The sequence below is a fragment of the Homarus americanus genome, unplaced genomic scaffold (assembly GCF_018991925.1).
Source record: "Homarus americanus isolate GMGI-L3 unplaced genomic scaffold, GMGI_Hamer_2.0 scaffold46973, whole genome shotgun sequence".
Taxonomy (NCBI): domain Eukaryota; kingdom Metazoa; phylum Arthropoda; class Malacostraca; order Decapoda; family Nephropidae; genus Homarus; species Homarus americanus.
Window position 1 is genome coordinate 371,441 of NW_024735516.1, and position 24,967 is coordinate 396,407.

General features: G+C 41.1%; 1 protein-coding gene across 1 annotated transcript in view; it reads right to left on the minus strand.

Annotated features, from left to right (window-relative positions):
* The window catches only part of LOC121871272, a 144,379-nt gene that overhangs the window by 84,954 nt on the left and 34,458 nt on the right, over positions 1-24,967 (minus strand). The window contains exon 2 of the mRNA XM_042373494.1: positions 985-1,092. Coding sequence (XP_042229428.1) covers positions 985-1,092 — 108 coding nt within the window. The remainder of the gene's footprint in view (positions 1-984; positions 1,093-24,967) is intronic.

Genomic DNA, 24,967 nt, shown 5'->3' on the forward strand with positions numbered 1-24,967 from the left:
GACAGGCTGGGAGGCGTAACTATCTAACTTACAACAAGACGCTGGACAAAATTACGTCCAAAATTATCAGACTCTTCTTTAACTACTTTACTATGATTTGTTTTGTGTTTTCTTAAGGTAACATTCACTTCCTTATTCAGGATGTTTCGTCTTGGTCATTTCCTGTCATCTTCAACTTCGTCCTCCAAGATAAATATAAACTTCTCTGGCTATTATAGTGACTCTCTCTCTCTCTCTCTAACACACACACACACACACACTTATTGTACCCTGGCTGGATGGTCCCTCCTCCAAGCCACCCACGGCAGCCGCCTTTGAAATATTCAACACTTGTTTTCGCCTTCGGGTAAAAACTCTTTTAATTAATTCAACAATCGTTACTGCCAGAATTTTATATTTTTTTAATGGTTTTCCAGATGTCCTTCCAACTTCCAGCGTTAATTATAAGGACTCTGAAAATCTATAGAACGGATATAACGACTTTGTTTAAGTCAACGCTTCTCGCTACACACTTTTGTACAGTCGCCTGCAATTACACCTGGTACAGTGACTGGCGTGTTTTGTGAGATGTGGCACCTCTGTGGAATGCTTATCTAGTCACCCATAGTGTGGCTATATTTAGTGGTTCCTTAGGGCCATTCCGGGAGTTTTAACACAATGTAAACAAACACAGAGCTGCCACATCTCATAAGACACACAAGATACTGTACCAGGTGTAAATGCAAGCCACTGAACACCAACCACAAAAATAACACTTAAGACACATATAACCGAACTCATGAATGAAAATACGAATATATATATATATATATATATATATATATATATATATATATATATATATATATATATATATATATATATATATATATATATATATATATATATATTTAAAAAGGGGAATTAGAGAAAATGGGGATGTATGAGACGCCACAGATGCCCAGGTAATAATGGTCTCTCCGGAGTGAGGTAGGCAAGACGTACCTTGTGAGGCGGGGAGGATGGATGTCCACATAACATGACAGGACACGGGTGTTGTTCTCACTGCCAGCATCACCACCAGCAGTTGCAACACCATCACGCAATGACAACCTGCAAAGACACATACAATACAATTAAACAAACAAACAAACAAACATTCCACGAAACAACCAAACAAACAAATAACTTACATTTATTTATGAATCAGAAATAAAATATATACATTATCAATTTCTGCCCAAAAGAAAAGACGATATTTAGTGTATGTGTGTTTTGGGGGGACGAGAAATATCGTCTAAATATTGTTATCTGGTGAAGGATCTGGACCAAAGTTAAGATATAAAACATAATTTTCGTCTCTCTCATTACAGAAAAGATGATGGTTTAGTTAGTGGTATATACTGTACGTACCTGGTCCTCATAACATATATACCTGGCTGTTCTGACATATATACCTGGCTGTTCTAACATATATACCTGGCTGCTCTAACATACGAGTATATACCTGATTATTATTACATACATTATACCCCTAAAGATAACCCTTTAACCAATTACATTACCTTGATTAAATTAACCTCCTCTTACCTTCATAATATATAAAGGTAAGTATCATATTCAAGGTTACTAGACGAAGGTTCAGGTAAGAGATCAAGTTTACTACATCTCTTGAACCAATTAAAACTCCTTAATGAAAGTTAATACAAACATATGACAAGATCTAAAGTTGGGTAAGTCTTATTGGTCAAGGTTAAGATCACGTGAATTGTGGTGTTAAGCTGCTAATGTGAACTGATCTGTGACTAGGATCGCTACTTATGTATTAGGATATTTAATATTAAGGTAATAAAATGGTGGCGAAGGTATGGCTATTGAGGGAGGCTGGAGACCATTAGAAAAAAAGTAGTAGTAGTAGTAGTAGTAGTGGGCCTGTGTGGCGTGGGTGTGTCCTCCCTGATCTAAAGTGTTATTGGAGGGGATATACTCAGTTTGTGGGAGCGAGAATTTCACAGTGTGTCGGTGAAAATTGGATGTCACCTTAAGCATCGTCGCCGACGGCTCTTCTCATCCCTTACGGCATTAAACGCAAATATTGGGTGTGTTCACCGGCGATTTTCAAGTGTGCCTGTGAATCGTGGAAGGATGGTGACGGCAGATGCCAAGGGCCAGTGCCAGTGTGTTGTTAGGCCTACTTTGGCAGGGGTGGCATCGAGACTCTCGCCCTTACGGGGCCAAGTGCTCTCCGATTTGCGGTCGCCCCCTCCCCAAGTAAAGGTCGCCTCATGTAGTGTCGGCCGACCAAGAGAGTATATATAACTAATATTACATCAGTGCGACCATAGAAATAGTGGTTATTTCTGCCAAGGAGATATAAACAAGTGTTAGGTGTGACAATTCTTGCTCCCAGTGGTGGGTGGCCTACACATCCACGCGTGCACGTATGCCCCTACTACCCGGACACAGCAGTTCAGCCTATCGCCTCTTGGCCCTTTACTCAGAAGAACTAGTTTCTTCTTCTGTATGGGACCAAAGAAGAGGTCGGGGGCGGAAGTAACTGTCGCCCAAGGGGCTGATTACTATGCCGGGTAACAAACGCCAGGAAGTCCTTCCTCATCGTGAAGCCAGAACATTATGAACGGGCAAAGGAGGTTTTTGGCGGAAGTGAGATCAAAATAACTGAGGACGGCCAAAGACATCTAGGCGCAGTAATTGGCACTACGGACTTCAAGACCGAGTACGTAGCGAGAAAGGTGAATGAGTGGGTTAGTGACTCCAAGCTCTGTCTGAGATTGCTAACACAGGGCCACATGCGGCTTTTGCTGCATTCACCCATGGAGTCAAGCATCGTTGGAACTACCTGATGCATACTATCCCTGATATCGGACCCCTCGTCCACCCTCTGGAAGAAGCTATCAGTGTCAAGTTCATTCCCAAATTAGTGAAACACACTCACTTAACCCCAGCAGAAAGAGCACTTCTTGCACTTCCATCAAGACTGGGAGGGATGGGACTAACCAATCCTGAGGAGATTGCAGCCACCGAACATCAAAAGTCACTTAAGCTCACGGCAGCCCTCACGGACCACATAATAGCCCAGAACGCAACAGGGGAGGTCGATACCAGTGAAGTAAACGAGATTCGTAGGTCCATTACGACAGATCGACAGCACTGCCAAAATGATAAGTTGCAGCAACTGTTGCTGCAGATTCCAGAAAATTTGAAAAAAAAGTAGCTATAGCGCAGGAGGTAGGCGCCTCGAACTGGTTAACTACGTTACCGATAAGGGCAAATGGTTTCAGTCTTAACAAACAAGAATTTACAGATGCCATTGCTCTAAGGTACGGTCGGCCAGTAGAAGATTTGCCCTCCCATTGCGTGTATGGCTCTTCCTATGACGGCGATCACGCCATGGTGTGCAAGAAAGGGGGCTTCATATGCATGAGGCATGACGAAGTAAGGGACCTTACAGCAAATATGTTGAAGGAAATCTGCCGGGATGTCATGGTAGAACCGACCCTCCTTCCATTGGATGGTGAGATCTTTCAACATAGGACTTCAAACACATCTAACGAAGCCCGTGATGACGTCAGTGCTCGAGGATTCTGGACGCGGGGACAGCGAGCTTTCTTCGCCATCAGGATTTTTTATCCCATGGCCGCATGTCACCGTAACCTAGCTCTCGATGCTGCACACAGGAGGAACGAGAACGACAAGATAAGGGCATATGGGGAGAGAATTCAAAACGTTGATCAAGGCAGCTTCACTCCTCTAGTGTTCACAACCTCTGGTGGGATGGGACCACGTGCAAAATGTTTCTACGCCAGACTCGCGGAGGTGATCTCCGAACAGAAGCAGCAGCCCAGAAGTTTCGTTACAGCCTGGATGAGATGTCGACTGTCTTTCTCTCTCCTTCGGTCGGCTTTGCTCTGCCTCAGGGGAACGAGAGCTTCTGCCCCAATTCCGACAACTGCTGCAGATATCAACGATGAGGCTACAGTCACTGAATGCCGCATCGATCTGCGGCTCAACTAATTTAACACAGATAGGATAGCTACATATGTATTAGGATATTTAATATTAAGGTAATTAAATGGTGGCGAAGGTGTGGCTATTGGGGGAGGCTGGAGGCCACGTAGTAAAAAAAAAAAAAGTAGTGGTAGTAGTAGTAGTAGTAGTAGTAGAAAGGGAGGAGGAGGACTGCCAACACAACCAACGAAGCCCGTGTGAACGTCAGTGCTCCAACCTTATTTTATATCAGGATATTTGATCCCCTGGCCGCATGTCACCATGTCCTGTCTCTCGAGGCTGCACACAGTAGGAACAAGAGAGAAAAGAAGAGAGCATCCAGGACGTGATTACACCTCAGGTTGAGGTGTTATCAGAACAAGAGCAGCAGCCCAGAAGCTACGCCATGGCCTGGTGGTGGTGTCACCTATCATTCTATTTGCTCAGGTCTGCGCTGCGGTGCCTCAGGGGAACAAGATCTTCGGCCCTTATCCCAACAACAGTCGAAGATAATTGACTTTGAGGTAACAATCACCAAATGCCACATTGATCTGTGGCTTAACTAATTCAGCTAGGGTAGTTATTTTTTTAAGAGGATAGTTAGGCAATGAAATAGCGGCGAAGGTATTGCTATAAGGGGAGGTGGGAGCCCATTATTGAAAAACCCTACTACTACTACTACTGCTACTACTACAACTACTACTACTACTACTACTACTACTAATAGCAACAGCAGCAGCAGCAGTTGTTGTTGTTACCCAGAGTATATACATCCAAGGTTCGGTGATGTCAATAATTTTTAGCGTTCGGCGACATTTTCCATTTTTCGGTATTACAGAGCTGGAGACTTGTCAGAGCAGATGAGTCATACCAGAAGCGACGCATACAGTCACATCTACATCACTGACCCCGTTAGTCCTTCCTCATACCATTAAAATGTTTTCTGGTTGTTAAAAGGTCTAAAATCAAGTCATCGTACTCAAGGTGTTAGGTCATCGTACTCAAGTTGTCAGGTCGTCGTACTCAAAGTAAATACACCATAACAGTAATTCAGTCATCACTACCAAGATGTAAATACAATATTTTAATGATTTTTTTATGTTTATGTCTTTATTGTTTTAACTTTGGTTAGTTTGTAAGGAGACAGGTTCCATCCAGCCAGCTTATTTCACCTGACAATTAAAACACTCTAATGCTGCCTGGGGGGGGAGGGAGGGGGTAGGTTAGGTTAGGGTGTTTAATCGTCTAGTGACATAAGCTGCGTAGGCTAAAGATCAGGTGATTGCAATTTCCGTACAAGACGTTGCCGGAGTCTTGTCCTTCACGTCTATTGTGACTCTCGACCGACACACTTACAATATACAACATTTAAATGCGGGAATAATAATATAAACTAGGTGATGGACGAGGCTATGAAGGGGAGGGAAATATGGGGTGCTAAAACATATTGAGGAAAAAATATATACAAAATGTTGGACGACCAAAAACCAGAGTAAAGTTAAAAAAATAAAATAAAATAAAATATCATGTTTTATTTTTTAACCAAACTTTTTTCTGGGATTTGTATGTTACAACGTTTGTTATTAGTCTATGTTAACAGTAATTTAAATCAACTTTAGACAAATAACTCATATTTTCTTTAATAAACTCATAAGGAAAGAGCCATATTATATTCTGAATTTACGTGTAACACAAAATTTTATAGTTCTTTATAATTATTATATTCACACTATTTATTATAATCCGCATTACAAAAAATAGCAGAGTTTTTTTTAATAGTTCCCTATCCACTATGCAGGACGCAGCGTATGATAGACCCAGTTAGTGATTAAAGATAGTTACCAAACCGCCAACAGTAATGCTATAATGTGGTAATTTACTTCAATAACTATAGTGTTTAGTTAAGAGTGTACAGTACAGTAGATACAGCAGTCATCAACACTAAGAGATAGAGTACAGGTTATACATCTCTCTCATTCTCATTACACAACACTTCATAAATGGGGTGAGTGTTGTTTATGGAAGGTAATGAGGTACGAGGCTTAACAGAGAGTTTGTAACGACGAATTGGGAACAGAATTTTAAGGATACATAATTAACAGATATTTAATTGTATTGTTTGTTTGTTTGTTTATGTTGATGGTTGTTGGTGGTGATATTTACATCTGCTCTAGTCATTAGGTCTTTAGTAGTTTGTTTATAATGTTCCCGTAATAGTTTATAATAGTTGTGCTTAACTTTTTTTACAAGAGGACCAAAATTAATGGTGTCCTGATGAAACATTATCGGATACACTAGATAATTAAGCATTAGGATTACTTCTCTCGCGTTCAAATATGGCGCCAATATGACTCTAGGTCTGCCGGCCAGTCTGCTTCCCGCTGCGACGAAACGTAAATTCTCAATGTTATAATTTATCCTTATTTACTTACTTAAGTATATATATATATATATATATATATATATATATATATATATATATATATATATATATATATATATATATATATATATATATATATATATATATATATATTTCTTCACTGAATCGAGTTTCTTTTACGCTTAAATTGGAATTATCTCATAGAAGAACCTTAATACTGGATGACAGAGCTCGTTAACTCAGCGTGTGGTGGTTGTGATGGCGACAGCTGCTATACATTAAATTCACGCCTTGGTGGCCCTTAGTGCCGGCCAGCCTCCACCACGAGACACCCACTATTATTATTATTAATATTATTATTATTATTATTATTATTATTATTATTATCATCACACATTTCCCCTGCGGCCCAGCACAATACTTATATCCTATAGCAGGTCAAATATTTTATGTACCAAGAATATTTAGGCAAAGTCGGATTAGAAAATATATATAACTAGCGGAATCGCTCTTTCGCTAGGCCACGGTAGGACGCCACCTTCCGGGAGGCTCCACATTGTCTCACTGTAGTGCATTAAGGCAGATCACATTTTTGGTTTTGCCATTAGCAACAAGTATGTACAGATTTTTGGCAGTTCCCACTCTGGAGCATCCAACATAGAACTGTCCATGAGAGAAGCAAGGAAACACCAGGTTTAGGCCAACCATCTTTAGTGACTGTCCCTGGCTTTTGTAGATGGTCATGGCAAAGCTCACTTTAACCGGGAACTGAAGTCGCTTGAACTCAAATGGCAGGTCAGTGGTGATGAGAGGTATCCTTGGTATGAAAACGTCCTCTCCTTTAGCTTTTCCTGTCAGTATTGTAGCTTCCAGTACATGTGGCATCATGTTCTTCACCACCAAACTTGTGCCATTGCAGAGGATTGAAGCCTGCTATATGTAGAACTTGGGTACGTCAACATACAGGAGTATTTGAGCAAACTTATCTTCCTGTGAAAGCTTGAAGAATGCAGTGAGGGTCGTATCAGGAGGATTTGCCATTTAATTTTGGAGGGACTCTTCTGTGAAGTATACTCTTTGTCCATTTTCCAGGTGAACAGCCAGATGAACTACTGTTGGACATCGTTCGTGTATGGGAAAATTAAAAATTCTCCATCGGGCTTCATTGCTGCATATATAACGGCCCTGCTGAAACTGTGTCACCTCATCATGAATGCCATCCTTTTCCAATGCAAAGATCACTTGGTCAGAGCCTTTGTTGACGTATTTGCAGACATACTTGATGGACTTGACTGAATTACAGAACTCCACATTGATGTGCGCAATGAATGTTTTACTCAAAAGAGGATTGTAGGAGACCACCCATTTGTTGTCTACTGTTATTTCACTGTCTGTTCCAGGTCGCAACACTGCTGTAAAACCTCCATCGCCTGGCGCTCTTCTCCTGTACTGAGGATAGCCATCTTCTCCACTCTGAGTATCCTTTATCATGTCTCTTGGGAAGTTTTTGGTGCAACGTCCATCTTTCATGCATGGAGTGTGTCTGTTGAATGGTCCACATGGCCCATGAATCATTTGCTTCTTGATAATCTCATAGAGAACTGGATCCTCTTCTGGATCAGGAAACTCCGCTCGTATGCAGTTGTCAATCATGTTCGGTCGAAGTTTCTCTTTCAGCCAAATCAAGACATGGGCATGTGGTAGACACCGTTTCTGCCACTCAATGGAGTACATGTAGCACCGTGTAGGGCCAAAGATTGATGCTTTTGTAAGCAAGTCCATGAATTTGATCACTTTCTGACGAAATACACTCGCTATAATGTCATGCCGATCTTGTCATTTCTGGCCTTCCATTACAGCTTCTGTTATGTCAGTCCATACAGGGTTGCATGTAAAAGTAATGAAGAGATCAGGTCGTCCATAGTTTCTGACGTTGGAACACTGCTGTGTCAAATGGTGTAGCTCTTATTGGCGACCTGGGGTGCATTGGTAAGCATGCTCGCCTAGCCAGCAAGCGGACCCGGGTTTGATCCCAGAGAAAGGTGAACAAACAGACAGACAGATTTCTTTGTTTTATATATATAGATCATCACTACATATAACATCATCCATCATCACTACATATAACATCATCCATCATCACTACATATAACATCATCCATCATCACTACATATAACACCACCCATCATCACTACATATAACATCATCCATCATCAACATATAACATCATCCATCATCACTATCATCACTACATATAACACCATCCATCATCACTACATATAACACCATCCATCATCACTACATATAACATCATCCATCATCACTACATATAACACCATCCATCATCACTACATATAACATCATCCATCATCACTACATATAACATCATCCATCATCACTACATATAACACCATCCATCATCACTACATATAACACCATCCATCATCACTACATATAACACCATCCATCATCACCATCCATCATAACATCATCCATCATCCATCATCACTACATATAACAACATCCATCATCACTACATGTCCATCTATCATCCATCCATCATCACTACATATAACATCATCATCACTACATATAACACCATCCATCATCACTACATATAACACATCCATCATCACTACATATAACACCATCCATCATCACTACATATAACATCCATCCATCATCACAATACACCATCCATCAATATATAACATCCACCAATCATCACTACATATAACACCATCATTCATCACGACATATAACACCATCCATCATCACTACATATAACACCATCCATCATCACTACATATGCAACACCATCCATCATCACTACATATAACACCACCCATCACTACATATAACACCACCCATCATCACTACATATAACACCATCCATCATCACTACATATAACATCCATCATCACTACATATAACAACATCCATCATCACTACATATAACACCATCCATCATCACTACATATAACACCACCCATCATCACTACATATAACACCATCCATCACGCATATAACACCACCCATCATCACTACATATAACACCATCCATCATCACTACATATCGGTAAAGTAGTTCCGAGATTCTCGTGCGGACACACAAACACACACACACACACACACACACACACACACACACACACACACACACACACTTCTTTGTTTTATATAGACAGATAATTGTTGGTCTTTCCTTTATATTTCACTATTATTGTATTAATTTTTGTTTGTTAAAATTATGTTCAATGTTTTTTGTTAATTAATAGGGTCCTAAATATAAAGGTTAGGTTAGGTTAGGTTAGGTTAGGTTAGGTTAGGTTAGGAGAATCAAGCACTAAAGTTAATAAAACACCAGGAAGAAGTAAACAGACAGAGAATAGAAGAAACAGGTGATAAAGCAGGTAGGGGAGAACAGAGCGAGAGTTAATTAACTACTTCAGGATACAGGTGATGGATCATGACTCAAATGTAAGTGAAATACAACGATAAATGAAGTGAATAATGAACAGGGGAATAAATGAAGTGAATAATGAACAGGGGAATAAATTAAGTGAATAATGAACAGAGGAATAAATGAAGTAAATAATGAACAGGGGAATAAATGAAGTAAATAATGAACGGAGGAATAAATGAAGTGAATAATGAACAGGGGAATAAATGAAGTAAATAATGAACAGGGGAATAAATTAAGTGAATAATGAACAAGGGAATAAATGAAGTAAATAATGAACAGGGGAATAAATTAAGTGACTAATGAACAAGGGAATAAATGAAGTAAATAATGAACAGGGGAATAAATTAAGTGAATAATGAACAGAGGAATAAGGAATAGAGATGCACAGAAAGAAAGATCAAGAAAACAAAGTTGAAGAGATAAAAATTGAATAAACAGAAGAGAGAGAGAGAGACCAGATAATAATGGAGAGAATCGGGAGGAAGGGACGAGGGAGGGAAGGAAGGAAGGAAGGAAGGAGTGAGGAAAGGGAGGAAGAGTATGGGAGTAGAAGGAAGAGGAGGAGGAGGGAAGAATGGGGAATAAGTAAAGAGAAGAAAATGAAGAAACGAGGAGTGAGACAAGAAGAGAAGAGGAGAGAGACAAGAAGAGAAGGGGAGAGAGACAAGGAGAGAAGAGGAGAGAGACAAGAAATGAAGAGGAGAGAGACAAGAAGAGAAGAGGAGAGAGACAAGAAGAGAAGAGGAGACAGACAAGGTGAAGAGAAGAGAATAAGGCAAAGCAGAAAAGTAAGAGAAGAATCGGAAAAAAAATGTTGGAGGATCAGCACTCAAATGGCCCTCACGTAGTTCTAAAATGGCCCTCATATGGCCCTCAAATAGCCTTCACATGGCCCTCAAATGGAGTCGACTTCCGAGTAAAAGTGGGTCTCGTAGGCCTGACGGCACCTTAGAGCCAGTGCCAATACACCACAGTGAAGACCTCACCTTTTTCCGGCACTGCAGTCAACCTCTCTCTCTCTCCACCTCCCTTCCCTTCCCCTCCCTCCTTCTCTCCTCCCTACCCTCCCTCCCCCTCCTCCCTCTATTTCCCTCCCTTCCTCCTTCCACTCTCTCCCCCCCTCCACCATGTTCACCACAGTTACCACTTCCCAACACCCAGAGAACCAGGTCATTTAGGCCACTGAGATGTCATGCCCAGAAGGCTCTAACTTCCATAACGCAAAATTAACGCCAGCTCGGGCAGTCAACAGCGTCTGGCGTTCCCCTCCATCCACCCGGTAATGACACACTCCCGGTAGCTGCGCCACACTATTGTTTACCAACCTTCTTCCTACTACTACGACGCCAGGCCAGAAATTACTGACGTAACCAAACCTAACCTAATTTGTCCTAACTTGACCTAACCTAACAAAGCGTAACATAACATACCAAACTTACCTAACATAACATGACCTAACATAAACTGACCTAACATAACATGACCTAACATAACATGACCTAACATATACTAACCTAACATAACTTGACCTAACATAACATGATCTAACATAAACTAATCTAACATAACATGACCTAACATAACATGATCTAACATAAACTAATCTAACATAACATGACCTAACATAACATGACCTAACATAACATGACCTAACATAACATGACCTAACATAATATGACCTAACATAAACTAACCTAACCTGACCTAAGTAGTGTGAGGTTGTTTAGTTATCCGGTTAAATAAATCATACTTACACCTGAAGATATACCCATTATTCCCTATACCCCAAAGGCACACAGTATATTCCCTTAACTATCCTGAAGTATACTCACTGATATACCTACCCCAGAAGCTATACCCAGTAATGTGGCAGTTGTCTCCAAGATAAAGAGTCCAGAAGAGTTAAGAATTTCACAAGTCTCAGAGGGAGATTCCCACGGACGTCATCACCAGAAAAACAGCGCCCGGCTCAGGAAACTGCCTTAATTCGTCTCTTTCCTGCTTTCGAGAAGTGGACGAGTAAAATCCAACGTTTGGGATTATATTTTTGATTAATTTAGCTGTAGTTTACGTAGTCTGTATAACCAGGAAGGAAGGATGGCTCTCAAACACTATGAAAAAGCCATGGAAAAAAAATAGTTGGGTCCCGTTTCGTCATGATGAAATTAATAACTTCAATTCGTTTTATAACTGTAATGAATTTCACTTCCGTGTCACAGAACGAGGGACCAGACTATGACACACACACAGATCTAACTCACTTTATTAATGTGTATTTCCCTTCTGGTTCTGTGTGATGTGTATTTTTGGCTGTGATGTTTACACGAGAGCAAATAAGCGTTCACTCGAGTGTGCTGCCGACATCAAAACCTCCTTAAACGAGTTATTAGAGTGGAAGATCATCTGTGTAGGTCCTTGTTGTGTACATGAACCCCGGGGTAACCTCTCAGGGGGGTCTGTGTGTCGGGGGAACCTCTCAGGGGCTGTGTGTAGGAACCTCAGGGGTCTGTGTACAAACATCTCAGGGGTCTGTGTGTCAGGGGAACCTCTCAGGGGCTATGTCAGTGTTGGGAGGGAACCTCTCAGGGGTATGTGTGTTGGGAGAACCTCTCAGGGGTATGTGTTGGGGGAACCTCTCTCAGGGCTATGTGTGTGGGAGGAGAACCTCTGGGGGGGGTCTGTGTGTTGGGGAACCACTTAGGGGGGTCTGTGTCAGGAGAACCTCTCAGGGGTGTGTGTGTGTGTGTGTTGGGGGAACGTCTCAGGGTGTGTGTGTGTGTTGGGGGAACCTCTCAGGGGGTCTGTGTGTTGGGGGAACCTCTCAGGGGGTCTGTGTGTTGGGGGAACCTCTCAGGGGGTCTGTGTGTCGGGAAACATCTCAAGGTGGGTGTGTGTGTCGGGAGAATATTTCAGGGTATGTGTGTGTGTGTTGGGGGAACCTCTCAGGGGAAGCTCTCAGGGAATCTGTGTGTCGGGGAACCTCTCAGGGGAAGCTCTAAGGGAATCTGTGTGTCGGGGGAACCTCTCAGGAGAACTGTTATTTTTCTTCTTTTCGGATGGGCCAACTGTACATTGTTGTTCCTTAAAAGTGTTATGATCACTGTGTTCCTCAGCTGTACATCATTCTTACATGTTAACAGACTCAGGTGATTCAAGAAAACTAGTGCCAGGGTTGTTAGACTTGTGGCACCACCTGGCACCTCCCTCGACCTACATAATCTCTGTTAACCGAAACTCACTAATACCCTTGTGAAGCCGACTGGATCTCCCTACCACAAAATGTTGTTCATATAACTTCCATCAGTTTAAATCCTCCTGCTTCAAGTATCTTCAGTCTGTGGCCGGGGGACGCCTCGCCCCGGTCAATAGTTGATGCAAGAAACTGTGTAATCTTCATGAGGTTTTTTTATTGGTTAAAAAGACGAAGAGTTCTCAGAGTTAAAGCTCACGAGACGATCCTCTTGCGGGTGAGTGAGGCGTTACATACAGGGCCTTCATGATGCACTTATCAAACGTCGTAAGAAGGGAAAGCTGATACCGAAGCTCCAGAAGAGGTTCCATATATTCACCTCCGGACTAATCTAACCTTTATTCCTGGCTATGAGGAAGCACAATCTTCTATTTTGTCTGGGGGGAGGGGAAGGGGGAGGATTTGTGTCTGAAAACATCACTTCCCTCCTGTACTTTTTCAAAACAGACATAACTTTTCTTATTTTTTTTCACTCTTTCAGATAATAACTTTTAAAAGGTGGACTGCTAAGTGCTTTAAATGTTTCCTTCATCCGGGTAAAAAAAAAAGTTTGCTTGGTTGTCCTCACTGCTGGAGAACTTACCCACAACACACACAAGTCCTGGGAGATAATATCTGTATAATATACAACCTATCACTTCCCTCTCCTCACGCCTTGGTGTCTCTCATGAACCAATCTTTCCAAGACACTGAACAGATCTCACTCACATTGACCTCTTACTGATCATGTCTCTCACTATCGAGGTTTCTCAGACACTCGATACAAAATATTAAGAGAGTTTTCAGGACATTTGATTAACAGATATAAGCAGATCCAATATTCACCTGGGCACGGTGAGAAATACTTTAGTTATCGTAGAACTTTCCTCTATAACATAACATAAAAGTAGTTCTGGAAATATGAATCATTCCCTGTCACCTCAACCATGGAAAAGGCTTTAATGAGTCAGTCCCCCATTTATTTCCTGCGATGAAGGACACGAGAGAAAGAGAGAGAGAGAGAGAGAGAGAGAGAGAGAGAGAGAGAGGTTTCTACACACTGTTTGTTGACTGAGTCTGGCAGTTGTACACGTGAAGTAGCACAACAAGTGACAAAAAATTCAGTGAAAAACAAGTCCTCCAGAGCAGTGTGACTCAACGAACCAAACAAGGCATCCCATTCAGCCTTTGACATACTTACTACAACAACAACAACAACAACAATAACAACAAAAACAACAGGAAAAATAACAACCACATCGACAACAACAACAGCAGCAAAAACAAGGTTTATCTAAAACACAGAGTTATGATAAACACAAGATATCACTGACTGAGTAGACATTCCACCTCTGCTTGTACCCTTTCTACTACTTTGCTGTCACTCGGAATCGAGTATGACGATCATCCAGCTATGATAAAATGATATGAGTTATTAAGGATGTCACCTACGTTCGTGAGCTCTGAGGGGACTAGAGAGGCCGATACGGAACCGACAGGGTCGCCCACAGATGTTATACGTGTGGAGGGCTACATCTAGTGCGGGAGGGGCGGCGGCAGCGTCTTTCCGGCGTTGGCGTTTGTTTACCTCGTAATGCAGTCGTGCTATCTCGAAAGTTTTGACACCTTCTCGTGTGGTGTCCTCCATGCGTTACGGTGTGGAGTAATCGTCTCCCAGGCGAGGGGGTCGATTTGGCACTTTTTCAGGCTTGTCTTAAGACTATCCTAATACCTTTTCAGTTACCGCCAGCGTTACGTTTATTATTCGTTAGGTGACTGTAAATTAGCTGCTTTGGCAGTCTACTGTCATCCATACCTGCTAACATGATCAGTCCACCGTAGTTGGTCATGGATAATGGTAATCTGAATGCTCCTACAATTGGTGTCAGCGAGAGTACTGGCATTTGTTCTTTTGTCTTCCCGGTGAACTCGGAGGATGGAACGTAGACTACATTGGTGAAAGTATTCGAGTGCCTTGAGGTGCCTCTTGTATGTGACCCATGTCCCCCTGCCATTAAGAAAGGTGGGGAGGACCACTGCTCGATATACGTGCAACTTTCTAGATAATTTCAGCTCCCTACAGCTGAAGACACGGTTTCAGAGTCTGCCAAAGGCTTGATATGCACATCGAAGTCCGCGGTGGTGGGTAACATTAGATAGGGTAGTACCATTAAGCTGGACGGATGGTGAAGGTGTGGCTGAACCAGGGGCAGGCTGAAAGAGAATCTGAGTCTTACGTACATTTACCTCAAGGCCGAAGTGTGCATACGCATCTGCGTAGGTGTTCAGGATCTCCTATAGGTCACATTCAATGTGAGCGACAAGCTGAGGTCGTCTGCATACTAAAGTTCAGTAATAGAAGTTGCCGAAACCTTTGTTCCTGCCTGGAGTCGTCTTATGTTGAAAAGACCTTTCATCCGGTACTGGATGTCCACATCGCCGGCTAAATTGGCACTGGCACGACTAAGGAAGGCAGCCAAGAAAATGGAAAAGAGATTTGGTGCAAGTACACATCCTTGTTTTACCCCCGTTTGGATGGGGAAGAACTTAGACTGGGTGCCACTGTGCAGGACACTGCCGTTCATTCCATCGTGGTGTTGCTTCACAATGGTGATGAACTTTGATGGGCAGCCAAAACAGCTGAGGGTCCGCCAGAGAGCTTCCCTGTTAACCGAGTCAAAGTCCTTCGTTAGGTCGATGAAGGCCATGTACAGGTCACGACGCTGTTCTCTGCACTTTTCCTGTATCTGGCGGGCAGCAAATATAATGTCAGTAGTCCTACATGATGGTCTACAACAGCATTGAGATTCTGGGAGGTTTTTTCGGCCTCAGGAAGAAGTCGGTGTGGGAGGACTCGGGCGATAATCTTACCAGCTACGGACAGCAGCGAGATCCAGCAGTAGTTGCCACAGTCTGACTGGTCTACCTTGTTCTTATAAATATAGAAGATAGAGGCATCTTTAAGAGCTTGGGGGATTTCCTCCTTTTCCCATGTATTCTCCAGGAGAGAGTGGAGAATTTAAAAATTCGCGCATCTTGTGTTGTTCTGCAGATTTTTACATTTCATGTTCTTTGTTTTAAACCAGGTACTCTTTAGATTGCGAAGTTCGCGGTGTGCTGCCGCTCTCTTCTTGCTGAAAGTATCAGCTTTGGTCAGAGACTGAGGGTTGTTCTGCCAGTCAGTTAAAGCTGCACGTTTATCATTGACGAGTACATTGATTGCCGGGTCATTCTCATCAAACCAGTCTGGTGTATTCTTTTGATCTGGCCGAGTCTCTCTCTGCAGGTTTTTATCATGACAGTGTCGAGAATATCCCATTCGGCGCTGGGATTTGGGTTTTTTGTTGTCGGGTTGTTTAATAGCCCATGTTCAAACTGCTCTCTGAAAGCATGTGCTACCGCTGGATCCTGCAGACGCTTAGTATTAAAACCTCTTCTGGAGGCTTACTGACTTCGGCGATTACGGGCGCACACACACACACACACACACACACACACACACACACACACACACACACACACAACACTACACAACAAATCACAACACCCTAAAACACAATACAACACAACACTACACAAGAGAACACAACACCCACAGCACAAAACAACACATCGCAACACAACACACCACACACACAACATAACACCCCACAACACAACACAACACCGCTCTCTGTATACGAGGGCAGAGAAGCATAATCTACACCACTAATACGACTCGTACCGATAATACCACCGTATGGCTACAGTGCCCATTGAAGTCTTATGACACGTAAATATTGAGAATCTCTGTTTACAATTTATGTAAATAAGTACAGTATATTTATAGTATTTTTCACAATGGTTATAAATGAAAATAATAATAGTTTTTTAGACAATTCATGTATTACTTTCTTACTACGACGAAGAAATTTTTAGAGACAAGTGAAAATTATGACATATGCTGTATACTGTCTCTAATTATTGTGTTATTTTCTTTATTATTTATCTTTCATGCGATGTTATACTTTTTGATCAACAAATTTAACTTTTATAATAATTCTATATAATATTGTATTACCCTCTAGTGTAAATCATTTGATCACCTAACCTAACCTAACCTAACCTAACCTAACTTAACCCAAGATAACAAAAAGGTGTTTAATCATCAGGTGAAATCAGGTGAATAAGGGGAGGTGCTAGTGGTCAGGTAATCTAAGACTCCTAACTACAAGAGATAAACTAATTTAGAAGCTCTTCCTGAACCCCTCCCCCTCCCCCCAAATGCCTCTTTAATTTATCTTCTACAGAAAGTTGAGATCATGGTTAAGTAAAAGTTTTGTACAAGAGATTAAAAAAAAATTAACTATAGGAGAAGTACAGTTTGTGTTGTGTGTTTATATAATCCATTTCATTTTCCATCTTCTTGTTAATTTATTCCTGTATTTTATAATGTATTTCTGAGCTTCAAGAATTAAGGTGTTTTGAGTACTACAATAAGTTTATACATTATACAGTAGTTATGAAAAATTATAATGTATTTCTGAGCTTCAAGAATTAAGGTGTTTTGAGTACTACAATAAGTTTATACTTTATACAACAGATATTTAAGATGAATGTACTTGTATATTTGTGATGAGGACTGTTGGTGTTGTATTATTAAACTTCAACAACTAAAGTCTAAGAAAACAAAACTAACACATCATTATTACACAAGATGTCACTAGTTAGGAAAACGTATCTAACCTAACCTAACCTAACTAACTAACCCAACCTAATTAACCTATTTTTAACATCAGGTGAAATAATCTTGGGGGAATAAATCTTCAAGTGATCTGACCCAAGTGTATAAGACTTTGATTAAGATGGTAAAGAAACTCTCTCTCTCTCTCTCTCTCTCTCTCTCTCTCTCTCTCTCTCTCTCTCTCTCTCTCCTTAAGAAAGAATAGTGAACAGAACTGTGATTAATTATCTTCTCTTCTTCTTCTCCTTTGTTTCATCTTCCTCATTCATTCCCCAAAAAGAGGGAAGAGCGAGAGGAAGATAAGACATCGATATCTTCTCTTGTTTCAATTTGCCTGATCGTTGATTTCCTCTTCTTATTCAGTCCATGAGGAAGGGAAGGGAAGGGAAGGGAAGGGAAGGGAAGGGAAGGGAAGGGAAGGGATAAGGAGAAGAGTAGGAAAATGGAAGAGATAAAAGAACTCCCCTTTTCATTTTCATTTTATCAGATTTTTCCTTTCCCATTAGTTAAGGAGAGGGAACGTATATTGCATTACTTAACTTTTTAATTCTTTTCATCTTTATCTTCCCTTCCATCTACTTCGTGTTTATTCTCTATCTTATATCTCCTTCTTCATTTCATTATATTCCTTTACGCCTTAACACTGCTCTAGCTGTTATCTCAACACTGAGTGAGGACGTGTCCCCTGGCGCTCCGCAGCAGCCAAGGTCATCACGTCGACCTTCAGCTAATTTAAGGCAGTTCAGTACTTTTACGGGAAGACAGTGCGTATTTTCAAGGTGTCAGCGACTGTGAGTGCTAGACTTGTGAATATGTGCGTCACCGTGTTACGATACGTCGCACGACCTGTTCCAGCTGAAGTCTGGTGCTGGCTATCCTCCACCCCACACCATCACTCTACTGAAGGCGCTGAGAATTTTCCACAACCGCGACTGCAGACGGGGTCACCACATTCCCAGACGAATCCCTATCATCACGCCGAGCAAGCATAAGAAAGTCAAGCCAGTGCCAGAAAGAGAGTGTGCTCGCTATGAATTGCAGCGACTATGGTACAGCCTACCATCCGTATTGCTGTTCAATGTTACATCTTTATGCAACAAGGTGGAGGAGGTCAGTGTTACAGAGAAGTCAGTTCCTGAGATCTGTGCCTTAGAAAACTATGATTTATTTCACCACCTAAGAAAGCACAGGCGAGGTGGTGGTGTAGTGCTGCACTGTCCCAGTGACCTTAAACCATCACACCTCGGTGTTAATGTACCTGAGGATGTAGAAGCTCTGTGGGTTAAGGTCACTGACCCACACAAGAACAATAAAAAGAACAAGAACAAGAACAACAACAACAACAACAACAACAACAACAACAACAACAACAACAACAACAACAATAATAATAATAATAATAATAATAATAATAATAATAATAATAATAATAATAATAATAATAATAATAATAATAATAATAATAATAATAATAATAATAATAATAATAATAATAATAATAATAATAATAATATTAAATATTAATAAAAAAATGAATAAAAAATAAAATAATAATAATGATAACCGTAAATAAATACAAAATTAAAATATATATATATATATATCAATAGTGAGAAACAATATATGTATGTTGTGTTGTCAAAGTAAGAGAAACAATTGAGACCCTGCAATTGTGTGTGAATGAGGCAGAAAGTCAGATCAGCAACCTGGGACTTGGTCACAATTTTTTGTGTTGCCATACGGCAGCAGGGTTTACCATAGACAACACATTATGCTTCCAATATCTTCCCAGGCGGTATTACCTCCCTGATTGATAGCTGCCTACTACCTACTTGTATGACCTGTGGTGTTTCTGACCGTTGTTAATAATAAAAACAACAATAACAACAACTGCTACTACTACAACTACTACTACTGCTACCACAACTACTACTACCTTTAATGATGAGAATGATAATAACTATACTACTACTACAACTATTACTACTACTTCTACTAATAATAATAGCAGTAGTTGCCCCACCCCCTCCCTCCCATCCACCACTTTGAGTAATCAGCTTCATCTAAGATTATATCATTATCACAGCAGCTAACTTCATTACCACAAGAGCTCCTCACAGACTCTCTCTTTGACCAATTACAAAAACTTGAAAAATAAATGTTCCTATGATTCCGGATTTTCGACTCGCTCTGTATATTCGTCAATGGTGATTCTCGTTACGTCGTCCTCGAAGTTTAACGAGACATAAACCCTAAAACTTGACTCTCTCTTATCTTATCTATTTTGTTTATCTTCAGTATCTTTTATGTTGCAGCTGTAGAGTGGGACATGATATTACACACACACACTTTCGCACACGCTGTCACACATACACACCCAACCAAATTACAACACCTGAAGCAGACCAACATCAGTCAATGGTATGGTAAGCTTAAAGAACTCTGTGGACTAAACAATAAGACACACCCCCTCCCCTTCCTTAGCCATCTCACTAATGTTGACGCAGCTGAGCAAACAAATAACCATTTCGCTACTATATGCCAGACGCTCCCACGGCTTGACACAACCACTCTCCCTGCTTACCTACCAGCCCCCCTTCCCACTGACTTAGTAGAAGAATTTGAAGTAGCAAAACGCCTGGACAAACTAAAATTAAAACGCTCTACCACCCCCATTGACTTACCAATGAAACTTTTCAAGGAGTTCTCCCCGGAGCTTGCTAAACCCCTATGCTCCATCATCAATGCTTCTCTCAGTCAAGCCAGATGCCCAGCTGACTGGAAGACCTCTTATGTATCACCAGTGCCCAAGTCAACCAGCCCACAATCCTTAAATCAGCTACGACCTATTGCAATCACCCCAATACCCAGCCTAATCTGTGAAAGTTTTGTGTTCGACTGGGCTTATGCTGATATTGCAGGAGTCGTAGACCCTCAGCAATTTGGCAATATGAAAACTTCCTCCACCACTCACTGTCTTGTCAGCTTTCTCGATTACATATACCGCCATCTCGAGAAACGAAAAACGTCTGTAGCTGTCGCCTTCATTGATTTCACTAAAGCATTCGACCTAGTCGACCACAATATAATCATCAACAAAGCTATTGACCTCGGGCTTCGGAGACGTCTTATACCATGGCTTACAGACTTCCTCAGTGACCGACGCCAAGCTGTACGCTTCCGAGGGGCTGTCTCCACCTTTCAGTCACTCACCTGTGGCGTCCCCCAAGGCACCAAGATGGGACCACTCTGCTTCCTTATGCTCATCAACGATGCCCTAAGAGAAACCCCTGCTCTCTGGAAATATGTCGACGACTCCACCATTGGGATCAGCGTCAACAATTCTGCTCCGGACTATATCGCCCTTCAGGATTTATTGAACAGTCTCCAAAACTGGGCCGCCAACAACCATGTCACCATCAACCATACCAAGACCATGGTTATGCACATCAACCTCTCCTCCGACATTGTCCCACCTCCTTCCATTACTTTAAGTCCGAACACACTCCAGGTTGTAGATTCCACGAAGCTCCTCGGCGTCACCATAGACAACAAACTAAATTGGAAACCACACTTCAGTGAAGCTGTCAAATCCTCCAGTTTCCGTCTCCACCTCCTCTGCCGACTCAAGTCCCTCGGAGTTCCTGCACCCGAGCTCCTCAGTGTTTACACAACATTCATACTTCCCAAGCTCACCTATGCCTCCCCTACCTGGTCTTCCTCCCTAAATGCCACACAACGTAAACACCTAGAAAAAGTGCAAAAAGAGGGCATGCAAGATTATTCTCTCCCCTTCCTACTCCACATATCAAGAAGCGCTCAACACACTGACCCTTTCGACTCTCACTGACCATCACCACGACCTCATCTGCAAATTTGGTAAGAAGCTTCTACACCATCCTCGACACCGGCTCCTACTACCACCTGAGATCCCTAGCCCGAGAATTGCTGTTTGACACCACAACCGTATCCAGCCCATACGTGCACGAACTGATCGCTATAAGAACAGCCCAGTCCCAACCATTGTAAAAATTATCAATAACTTGTAATAAACCAGTGTATTCACTCACAGTAAATACTACCTCTTGCACTGTCACTATGTTGAAATGCACTGTAGTTTGAGCTTTTCCCCATCTAGTTATTATATATCTTATTTGAATCACTTATGTTACTTGTATATTACTTATAATTCGAAACCCATTCCCCAAATATGTAATTGTATATTTTCGGCCTTCTGGCTGCCAAGCTCTTTCAATAAACCGTTAATTATTATTATTACTATTATTACTATTATTACATGCACTTTCGCACACACTGTCACACACACACACTCTTTCGCACACACTGTCACACACACTTTCACACACACACACACACACACTTTCACGCACACTTTTACACACACACACATTTACACATACACTTTCCCACACACTGTCACATACACTTTCATACACACACTTTCATACACACACTTTCATACACATACTTTCACATACACACTTTCACATACACAATTTCACAAAGACTTTCACACACACTTTCACATACACACTTTCACTCGTTCATCAAAACAACATTTCTCAATCTTGTTTCTATTGCTACAAAGTCAACTTTCTATCAGAGAAACTTTCACTAACAGTCTTTATTCTCTTATGCCATCAACTTTCAGCAACTCCTTCCAACGTAACTTTTTTTCCTTTTCAAAAACTTTTCCTTCAATTTCGTTCTAGTTTTATATTTCGCTTCTTCTTCGCCAGTTTCTCCTCCCTGGCAGTGCAGTTACCTCCTCCCTCCTCTCATTTATTCCAGTTTCTCTCTTATTTTCTAATTTATTGTTGTCTTCTTTTTCTTCTTCTTCTTTTTATTTTTTATTCTTCTTCTTTTTCTTCTTCTTCTATTATACGTTATTACAACTCTTATAAAAATCGGATAAAAACCTGGTATTAAAATTCGCTTCTAATTTTAATTCGGCAAAAAACCTGTTTGTAATTATTTTTCTATTTTTTTCGTGTAATATACAGAAGATCCCATAATTGGGCTCCCCGCGGCGAGCTCAGGTGTGACGTCATATGTAAATGTTGTATTGAAAAATGAGACACTAACGAGGCCTCGAGGTCAGGGTACACACACTAACGAGGCCTCGAGGTCAGGGTACACACACTGATGAGGTCTTCCAGGTCAGGGTACACACACTGATGAGGCCTCGAGGTCAGGGTACACACACTGATGAGGCCTCAAAGTCAGGGTACACACACTAAAGAGGCCTCGAGGTCAGGGTACACACACACTGACGGGACCTCGAGGTCAGGGTACACACACTGTCGAGGCCTCGAGGTCAGGGTACACACACTAACGAGGCCTTGAGGTCAGGGTACACACACTGACGGGGCCTCGAGGTCAGGGTACACACGCTACCTACCAGACGAAGTTCCACAAAAACTAAGCCAAAAGTTTCAAACAAAAAGAACTATAAACTACTTTGGGTTTTAATACTGGCAGGCGTCTTGGATGGCAAGTGTTGACATCGGTGAAAGTTTTAATAAAGGTAAGTTGGTAGTTTTAGAGAAAAGAAACGTGTGGAAAGTTTACTTCAGACAACAGCAATAATAAAGTATATGTACCAATAGAAAAGTAAATTAGGCATCTCTCTTCATTGTAGGTAATTAAGTTAAATTTTAAATGAATTAATTATTCTTTAATAATAGTGAAGGATCCTCCTCATCCAAAAGATAACAATTAAACTGTCGTTGAAGTCTGAGTCACACATAACTCCCTGTAGAGGAGTGAACGGTAATACGAGTGAACACTGACTACAGCAGCACAGATAACACTCTATAACACAGCTTTTATTAATACAGTCGTGTTTGTATTATAATTATATACTGAAAGAAACACAGGGATGACGTCAGTGTTGACGACTTGTACAGGAGGTACTGTACACACAGGGTGTAGGTCAGGACGTACACACATGGTGTAGGTCAGGACGTACACACAGGGTGTAGGTCAGGACGTACACACAGGGTGTAGGTCAGGACGTACACACAGGGTGTAGGTCAGGACGTACACACAGGGTGTACAAGGTCAGGACGTACACACAGGGTAAGGGTTAGGTTAGGTAAAACATTTGTAACACCACGATCAACGACTAGGCCTGCGGTGCTTAACTGCCCATTAGACCAGCTTTTCAATAAGTGGTCTTCTGCTTAACTAACAGTAAAACAACACACTCAACTGCTCATTAAGTGGTCGTCTGCTTAACTAACTGTAAAACAACACACCATTAGACCAGTTTAAGTGGTCGTCTGCTTAACTAACTGTAAATTAACACACAGAAAGAATTTTCTTACCACATAAATAAATAAATATCATAAAATTCATAACACTTGGACCAGGTAAGTAACAGCAAAGGCTACATCAACACTGTATATCCATAACTATAACTACCTATTGAGCAACTCCCATTAAAACAACTAATGACTTTCAACTGATATATGAGCCACAATATATGAATAAAGATATATACCTGACTATGAGGGTTAGTGACGGTGATTTCAATTCGGAAATATGTGAAAAGGAGAACTATTATCATTTCAATTTGCATCGGTCACAGTGTATCATTAATGTATTTATGGTGTGGTGTCCCGGAGGCCAGTTATGTTGTGAATCATTTTAACATGTACCGAGGCATTCTGACGCAATAACAACAACAAAAAACACATAACAACAAACAAACAACAACAAACAAACAAACAACAACAGTGCATTAATACCTAATGGAACCTTTACAGGCTTAGGATCTAATTAACTATCAATTTATACCACAATGTTTGTAAAGTGAACACAATTACTAGACTAATCAACAAGTGTTATTGTCCCAAGCTCAAATTGGACGTCATTTGATGGTGAAATAAAACACAAAACAAATATCTCTCGCCATAAGTTTTTTTTTTTCTAAGCAACTTTCTAAGATACAATAATCACCAAATTAACACCAAAGGCCGACCGAGGGACACACGATACGTATATTAAACTTCCATTCTACAAAATATTCACTAACTCAACAAAACACACCTGTACTCAAAAGACGCACCATCCAGTCTGTAAACATCAACACATTGGCTTTTCTACATAACCGGAGAAACGACTTAAACTATCCTGTTCTTTAATGAATATCC